Source organism: Stylophora pistillata, chromosome 3 (assembly GCF_964205215.1).
Source record: "Stylophora pistillata chromosome 3, jaStyPist1.2, whole genome shotgun sequence".
Taxonomy (NCBI): Eukaryota; Metazoa; Cnidaria; class Anthozoa; order Scleractinia; family Pocilloporidae; genus Stylophora; species Stylophora pistillata.
In genome coordinates this window covers 48,390,067-48,398,464 of record NC_142521.1, presented here as the reverse complement: position 1 = coordinate 48,398,464, position 8,398 = coordinate 48,390,067, and the positions used below count along the sequence as shown (strand labels likewise).

At 38.7% G+C, this 8,398-nt stretch overlaps 2 protein-coding genes across 4 annotated transcripts in view; both read right to left on the bottom strand.

The window, feature by feature from the left end:
• LOC111337660 (tyrosine-protein kinase BAZ1B) overlaps nucleotides 1–8,398 on the bottom strand; it is a 28,823-nt gene that overhangs the window by 13,701 nt on the left and 6,724 nt on the right. For 2 of the 3 annotated variants that reach the window (XM_088752258.1, XM_088752260.1), the window contains exons 9-20: nucleotides 6,019–6,173; nucleotides 5,293–5,460; nucleotides 4,794–4,827; nucleotides 3,975–4,146; nucleotides 3,519–3,622; nucleotides 2,432–2,623; nucleotides 2,060–2,148; nucleotides 1,271–1,385; nucleotides 899–929; nucleotides 270–495; nucleotides 117–147; nucleotides 1–4 (exon numbers count right to left, since the gene is read on the bottom strand). The exon at nucleotides 1–4 is cut by the window's left edge and continues 316 nt beyond it. In XM_088752258.1, coding sequence (XP_088608384.1) covers nucleotides 1–4; nucleotides 117–147; nucleotides 270–495; nucleotides 899–929; nucleotides 1,271–1,385; nucleotides 2,060–2,148; nucleotides 2,432–2,623; nucleotides 3,519–3,622; nucleotides 3,975–4,146; nucleotides 4,794–4,827; nucleotides 5,293–5,460; nucleotides 6,019–6,173 — 1,321 coding nt within the window. The remainder of the gene's footprint in view (nucleotides 5–116; nucleotides 148–269; nucleotides 496–898; nucleotides 930–1,270; nucleotides 1,386–2,059; nucleotides 2,149–2,431; nucleotides 2,624–3,518; nucleotides 3,623–3,974; nucleotides 4,147–4,793; nucleotides 4,828–5,292; nucleotides 5,461–6,018; nucleotides 6,174–8,398) is intronic. The other variant, XM_088752259.1, reaches the window with a different exon arrangement.
• LOC148736542 (uncharacterized) lies at nucleotides 6,317–8,361 on the bottom strand. Its single transcript, XM_088751553.1, has 2 exons — nucleotides 8,266–8,361; nucleotides 6,317–8,116 (listed from the first exon to the last, which is right to left on the bottom strand). The coding sequence occupies exons 1-2, from the start codon at nucleotides 8,359–8,361 to the stop codon at nucleotides 6,455–6,457; spliced, it is 1,758 nt and encodes a 585-aa protein (XP_088607679.1). The 3' UTR covers nucleotides 6,317–6,454.

The window sequence follows — 8,398 nt, the reverse complement described above, 5'->3', positions numbered from 1 at the left end:
TAAGCTGAAAAGAGAGGCATTGAAGTAAAAATTAGTTGGTTCAACACTCAGGTCTTGATGGTTTCATAACAGTCAATCAAAATTGACTTTACATGTAGACAACTATGTGCACTTACATTTAACTGTTCCTCTTCTTCTTTTGCTAGTCTAAAATTACAAAAAAGAAGTTATTCTACTTGTGTTAAACTCAGCTGAGGTCACCATTATGGGAAGTGAGATTCCCACACTGCATCAAAGTTAATGTACAATCTGCTGATTTACTCCTTTACCTCTCCTCTTTTTCTTTTAGTTTCTTCTCATTTATGATGTCTTTTGCAGCCATGTCTTCCCTTCTTTTCCTCAGAGTTTCAACCACTTCATAATCCTCCATGTCCTGTTCTGCTCTCAGGGAAACTTCACTTTTCTCTTTGGCTCTCTTCTCCTCCATTTTGTTTGATGTTTCCATCTCAGGACAACAACCATGGGGTTCTGAGGTGACACAATCTGATCCAGTTTCTATGAAAATGAAAACATACTGTAATTTCCCTGTGTGCTTTCAATGCATGGAAACTCATATCAAGAGAAAGGAAAGAAACAACAAACAAAACAAATCAACTGTAGTGAAACCACTCGCACTCACAGGCATAAACACTATTTTAGTAAAATTCTTGCTCTTTCCACACATTTTTGCACAATATTATTATTTTGCTTACATTACATTTAGTAAATTAGGTTAGATCTACTTACAGCTTTTTCAACAGTGGTTTATGCTACAAAATTCACAAATGAAAAACATAACCAAAAATGGATTGAATGCAATTTCCAAAGTACAAATTACTATCAAGCAGCAAAAATAACCATCACATTAAGAAATCAGGTTCACAAAACATATATAGATATACATGATGTGATTTTCCACCTTTCACATTTAGCTCATCCACTTTGAGTTGCTGGAATAAAGAAAATAAATTTAGTTCAAGATACAAATAAGTAAACAGCTGTCAGAGATACAATTTAGAATGCTTGAAAAAATGTCTTAGTAGTTTAATTCACTTATGGATCGTAAGTGCACAATTCTGGAAGGGTTATAGTAAAATTGAATGTTTGGACTGTCTTCCACCACTAAAAACCAAAGTGATGACTCCAGTTTCTTATTTTGTCTTATCAGAGAACTAAACAAACTTGTCCTGGCCAGACAATTATATATCATGTTAAAAAATTAAAGGTATTTTCCTCCTAAACATCATGGGAGAGCTGGACTTTCCTTTCCTTCATACTTCAATCTTTGTACCTTTTTGCTTGCCTCTTCTTCCTTTTTTTTCATCTCTTCTTTCTCTTTCCTCAACCTCTTTTTCTCTTCTCTTATTTTATCATTCTTTTCTTTCTGCTTGGCTTGCTTTTGTTTCCTTCAAATAAATTCAAGTATGTTACAAAAATTGTATAAACTTGAATACCAATTTTGAGTGTGTTCAAATGGCTATAGTCTTCTACAGTACTAAACTTTTGCAACACTTAAGCTATCAAGTTTAGCTGGAGAGATCTGTGTAGTGCTGGTAATCAGAGAATTGTCTGATCTGCCATGTTGAATGGTTATGGCTGTTGATCATTCTCACTTGCTGTGCTAAAACTAAAGAACTCATTACCAGAATCTGGAAAGGTGACAAAAAGGAAAAAAAAAATGTTTGGTGGTATATCATTTGATCTGACGCAAAATTTCCGTAGCTGAAGCCGTATGAAATGCATAAGGATCATGTTTACAGTAGGTGCTCTCAACCAACATATGGGCCAATATATTGGCTGAGAATTGATTGATACTCGACCAAGTATCGAGTATCCACCGATATACTGATTGATACTTGACCAAGTATCGAGTATCCACTGATATACTGATTGATACTCGACCAAGTATCGAGTATCCACCGATATACTGATTGATACTCAACCAAGTATCGAGTATCCACCGATACACTGATTGATATAGCACCTACAGAGAATTGGACAAATAGATTAGAGGGGTTATTCAAAGCAAATTTGCAAAATGTGGCTGCTTTAATAAACAGTTCTTATTATTTATCTGCACCTTAATTCTGTGGCCTCTGCTCGTTGATTTCCGATGTAATCATCAATAGCAGTTGACGATAAAACCTCGTGGCACAGGGTAACCAGGATCTAAATTTAAACAGGACACCATTCAACTGTGATCAGGATAGAAGCATAACACCAGGAAAAAGAGTTTCCATCAAAAATGTAAGAGCAAGAGGACAGTGTAAATTATGAAGTGAATTTTCCCCATGTATTAACAGAAAATAAAGCTCAACCCATCACAATTTAGCTGGAGAGTTCTGAACTGTACTGCCCAATGAATACTCTGAGGAAAATGTAAACATTTACTTCCAAAATTACTTTGGTGATCGGTATAATTATAGTAGCAACAGTATAAGGCTGTACATACCTTTGTCTTCTCTTCAGGATTAAAGAGATGAAAATCTTTCTTTTCTAATGACTCCAGTATTTCTTGAAGCTGTTTATCCTCTTCAAAAGCTAAAAGCATCTTAAGTTTGGAGTTCAAGTAGATTCTTGAGATTTCGGATGCTGTGTGCTGTGTCAACGGCATCTCTGAGAGCTTCATACCCAATTCGAAACCCTGGAGAATGTTCCAAAATATTTAGCACTGATTTGTAATGATTGTAAAAAAGTGTAATTTAGTGGAAACATACAAACAATAGCCTAATAAGATGTGCCTACAAGTAATTTAACATTGAGCAAAGTTAGTCTAAAAAATAAAAGTCAGAGGTGTCATGTCATATTCACTACCAATGCAGTTTAGGAAAGTGCTACTGGAATTTCACAGTTTCCTTGGATATGGCAGGTATTTTCCATTTGTGATACCTCACCACTGGCTGACAGTGTGACTTGGGTTGTCACAGTTATGTGCTACATCTAGATACAGTTCTTGATCATGACTACACCAACCTTCCAAGTACTTCCTACTCCCTTGTCCATGCATGATTGACAAACTTAACTTAGAAAATGAGGAGGGACAGGCAAAAAATTGCTGAAATGTAGCTGACATTTCAACAAACATGTGCACTTACTCAAAATCTTCCTCCTCTCAACTGATTGTGAGCTTAGAACCAGGGTTCGTGCAGGAATTTCAGAGTTATTTAAGGACTTAAATTTGACTTTCAAGGAGTCATTTTTGCTATGAAAAAAGCATTTGTTTGCAATAATGGCAGCACATTTTTTTCCCAAGGCGCTCTTGAACCAGATAACTTTCTATATTTTTTCTCTTTTATTGTTTCCAATATATTTTTTCACATTCAATGCATATTTAAGTAAAAAATTCAAGGAGTTTTCAAGGATTTTTTAAAAATTTCTTATTTTTAAGGAGTTTTCAAGCGCCCTTAAATTTGCAAAATGTATTCACGACAAGTAGTTTTCAAGGAGTTTAAAGGAGTAGCACGAACCCTGTAGAATGGTCTAACAACTGTAAACTCAGTTTTTTGTTTTTTTCTACTTTATTTCTTTTCAGAAGTTACCTTGGTAGACCCATCCTGCAGTAAGATCTGAAGAAAGATGACCAAGATTTTTGAGAGCAAAGGAGAGCCCTCTTCACCAGATATCAAGGCATGTGATAAATTATCTGCGAGAAAAAAAAAAAAGAAAGGTCTCAGAGCTTTTGATCCAGAGTCTAGGCTATGTCAAGTTCCCCACATTTTGTCATTTATGATTATTTAAAATGATACCAACTTCATTTGTAGATAATTTCAAATCAGATCAGAATAATCAATTATTTTCCTAACACTTAAAGCATATTTCTATTAAGCATCATGAAACCAACACCAACAGCCAATCAAGGGAAAGAAAAATATCACCACTAACCAATGAGATCTCAAAGTTAAAATAATCAATTTGCTTGAAGTACTGGAAAAGCTACAACAGTTGTGTAAGCTCTAGGTGCCAGAACAATCTTTAATCAGTATTTCAATATTTACCAGTGGAGATATGCAGAGTTTCCTTGGGAGCAAGAAGATTGGAAAAGGTATGTACAAAGTCTGCTATCATGGCTATATCACCAAACATTTCAGCTGTAATTTCCACTGGTATGTTCACTGGTTTACAAGGTGGGAGAGGTTTAGCATCTATGAGATCATTGTCATCACATTTCTGGAGAAATAATTTGACACATTTTAAGCATATTACAATTCATACATTATATCCCACATAGCTAAAAGTCACTAAAAGTATTGCTATTTCTTCTGGAAGGGATACTGGTGTACTGGACCTCAGGGTTGTCACTAAAAAATGTAATAAATGTTTGATCTGAATTGAGCAGGTGGCTGAGTTGAACTATGCTTACGTAGCAAGCATGGGATGTTGCTTTGCAATACATCCTTCTAGGAGGGGGTCTAGGGGCAAGATCCCCCAGAGAAATTTGAAGCTCTTTTGAAACCTGATTTCTAGCATTCTGGCAAATTTTAAGCCCAGTATCAGTGTTAGAATCAGTCCAAAAATACTCAATTTCTGTCTTTGATCACAGTTTCATGAAGTTGCTGAATGATGCAATATGGTCTGACAGCTGGCAGGTTTCCGCTGCTTACCATTTTCTAATTGCAACCCCAGAACCTAAACCCACACCAATTCATCGAGTTTCCCTGATAATTATGATTATGTGATGGCTCAGGAAGCAGGCAAAAGAATCCTGCATTCTGATCGGCTAACCAACCTCCTATAATTCATATACTGATGCTGGTCTTCCAAGCTATTATACTAATCATAAAGGAGGAAAACCTGACATCAAGAATCAGCCTCACCTTTAGAAGCCCATTTACTCTTGAATTAAACTTCCTGAAAAGTAAAAGAAAACTGTAACTTAACAATTCAGTGTCTTAACTTTCTTCAAGCCCTAACCCATCCACTCCTAGATCACAGTAGATATTCTCATTAATATCTTTCATACAATTTGTATAATGTTAGTTCAGAGAATTTGTTACAGGATCAACTGATAATCCCTTAATTAATATTTTTCTTTATTCTTGTCATTTGTTGCCTTGATGCTGTGAGGAGAAATTCTGTCTTGATCACTCACAGGAGTTAAAGCGTTGAAATGTCATTTATAATACATCACAGGGCTCGACACTAACTTTTCAACTTAATGGCCAAGTGGCTATCTTAGATGTTTTTAGATGTTACAACAATTTCAGTCTGTTTACTAGCCAAACTGGCCAGTGGAAATTGAAAACCACCAGCCAAAACTGAATTTCTACTAGTCTGTGGCTGGTAGGTTACCATTAGTGTCGACCCCTGCATCACCTGTTTAATCCTTCTGTATGTGCATGCCATTTCTCTGTGATATGATTCCGTTGCGGAGTTGAAAGATCAAGAGCAAGACAGCTTGGTGAAGACACTTCTTTAGCTGTTTTCCTAATTAATGCATTTATTGCCTGGTCTGGTTTCTCCTTCCTGAAGGCAGCATTAAACCTATATTAAAAAAAAGGTACCTTTTTAACTGGCAATTTTCTTAATTCCATTTGCAATATTCAGTAAAATTTTGATTGACTGGTTTATGACACTAGCTCAAAAACAACAATAAATTAACTATTAATACAGTCAAATAAAAAATAACTAATTTATTACACGACTCGGGCAGTCAGAGGGCCAATAACTAAAATCAACCAATCAAAATGCTCTATTGCCGGTCAATATTCTCTCAGTATTGGACCAGGCACTGTCCTGAATGGTCCCGAATGATAAAGCACTTGTGTCCCTTTGAACTTCAGTTGTATAATAAATCTCTTATTAACCAAGCTTGCTTGGGACCGTACTGGAAGAATATCGGCCCTCGGTCTTTTTTGTATGGACCAAGCTGCGCTCGGTCCGTACTGTCAAGACCTCAGGCCAATATTCTCCCAGTACAGCCCTTGTGCTTGGTTAATAAGATATATAAACACTCCATCTGATTAGGCTTAATATGAGCCAAATCAATTGAAATGATCAAAAGTATGATGAGAAAATAAGTTTAACAATCATGAAACTTACATCTCCGACAAGGTTTTCTGTTTTTTGGCTTTCATCTTTGAAGACAGGGATGCAACTTTCTCTTCCTCTGGTTTCTTAGTGAGGTCCAGTAAAGTAATTTGTCTCATTTTTCCACTTGATTGCTTCAATTTGGCTGGAATCTTAGAAAGGGACATCTACAATAAAAACCCAACAAAACCAAGTAGCTTGATAGAATTGGACAGCAGATAGACAACCCATAAACCAGTTTATGTTAATTAAATAAGCATCTAGATAGAGAGTCAGCCAACTTGTCTCTATCAGGTAATTTAGTCTAGATGATTTGTTTTTATTAACTAAGTTGATTCTGTAACTTGGCTGATATAAGGGGTTTCTAAAGCTGATCTTTTTGGTATTAGCTTCTTTGCTCTGATAAAGGCTGATGAATTGATGAAGGGCTGATAAAGGCTGATGAAAGCTAATGAAGGGCTGATGAGGGCTGATGAAGGCTGATGAACTGATGAAGGGCTGATGGAGGCTGATGAACTGATGAAGGGCTGATGAAGGCTGATGAACTGATGAAGGGCTGATGGAGGCTGATGAACTGATGAAGGGCCGATGAAGGCTGATGAAGGCTGATGAAGGGCTGATGAGGGCTGATGAACTGATGAAGGGCTGATGAACTGCTGATGAAGGGCTGATGAACTGATGATGAAGGGCTGATGAACTGAAGAAGGGCTGATGAACTGCTGATGAAGGGCTGATGAACTGCTGATGAAGGGCTGATGAACTGCTGATGAAGGGCTGATGAACTGATGAAGGGCTGATGAACTGATGAAGGGCTGATGAACTGATGAAGGGCTGATGAACTGATGAAGGGCTGATGAACTGATGAAGGGCTGATGGAGGCTGATGAACTGATGAAGGGCTGATGAAGAGCTGATGAACTAATGAAGGGCTGATGGAGGTTGATGAATTGATGAAGGGCCGATGAAGGCTGATGAGGGCTGATGAAGGCTGATGAAGGGCTGATGAGGGCTGATGAACTGATGAAGGGCTGATGAGGGGCTGATAAAGAGCTGATGAGGGCTGATGGACTGATAAATGGCTGATGAAGGGCTGATGAGGGCTGATGAACTGATGAAGGCTGATGAACTGATGAAGGGCTGATGGAGGCTGATGAAGGGGTGATAGAGGGAGATGAGGGACTGATGAACTGATGAAGGGATGATGGACGCCTGATGAAGGGCTGATGAAGGCCTGATGAAGGGCTGATGAAGGCCTGATGAAGGGCTGATGAACTGATGAAGGGCTGATGGAGGCTGATGAACTGATGAAGGGCTGATGGAGGCTGATGAAGGCTGATGAAGGGGTGATAGAGGGAGATGAGGGACTGATGAACTGATGAAGGGATGATGGACTGATGAAGGGCTGATGAAGGGCTGATGAAGGGCTGATGAACTGATGAAGGGCTGATGGAGGCTGATGAACTGATGAAGGGCTGATGAACTGATGAAGGGCTGATGGAGGCTGATGAATTGATGAAGGGCTGATCGAGGCTGATGAACTGATGAAGGGCTGATGAACTAATGAAGGGCTGATGAACTGATGAAGGGCTGATGAACTGATGAAGGGCTGATGAACTGATGAAGGGCTGGTGAACTGATGAAGGGCTGATGAACTGATGAAGGGCTGATGAACTGATGAAGGGCTGATGAACTGATGAAGGGCTGGTGAACTGATGAAGGGCTGATGAACTGATGAAGGGCTGATGAACTGATGAAGGGCTGAAGAACTGATGAAGGGCTGATGAACTGATGAAGGGCTGGTGAACTGATGAAGGGCTGATGAGGGCTGATGAACTGATGAAGGGCTGATGAAGGGCTGATGGAGGCTGATGAAGTCTGATGAACTGATGAAGAACAGATGGAGGCTGATGAAGGGCTGATGGAGGCTGATGAAGTCTGATGAACTGATGAAGAACAGATGGAGGCTGATGAAGGGCTGATGAGGGCTGATGAACTGATGAAGGGCTGGTGAACTGATGAAGGGCTGATGAGGAGCTGATGAACTGATGAAGGGCTGATGAACTGATGAAGAGCTGATGAACTGATGAAGGGCTGATGGAGGCTGATGAGGGCTAATGCTTGAAACATTAGCTTTAGGAACTCTATACAGTGGTCAAAAGTCAACTCAAATGATAATACCAAATAATTATCTTGTAATACCCTACCCCCCTTCTGATGCAGTACCACAGTACCACTTTTGATTTGCAATATGATGCTCTACCAAAGGTCCAAAATAAGTCAGAAGGTGTGTGGTTTGATTCCACTTTAGGGACCTGATTTCTTCTTTGTCCTGAGTTGATGACAAAATTAGTAACATCTTTCTTTATGTGACCTCAGCACAATAATTTACCATC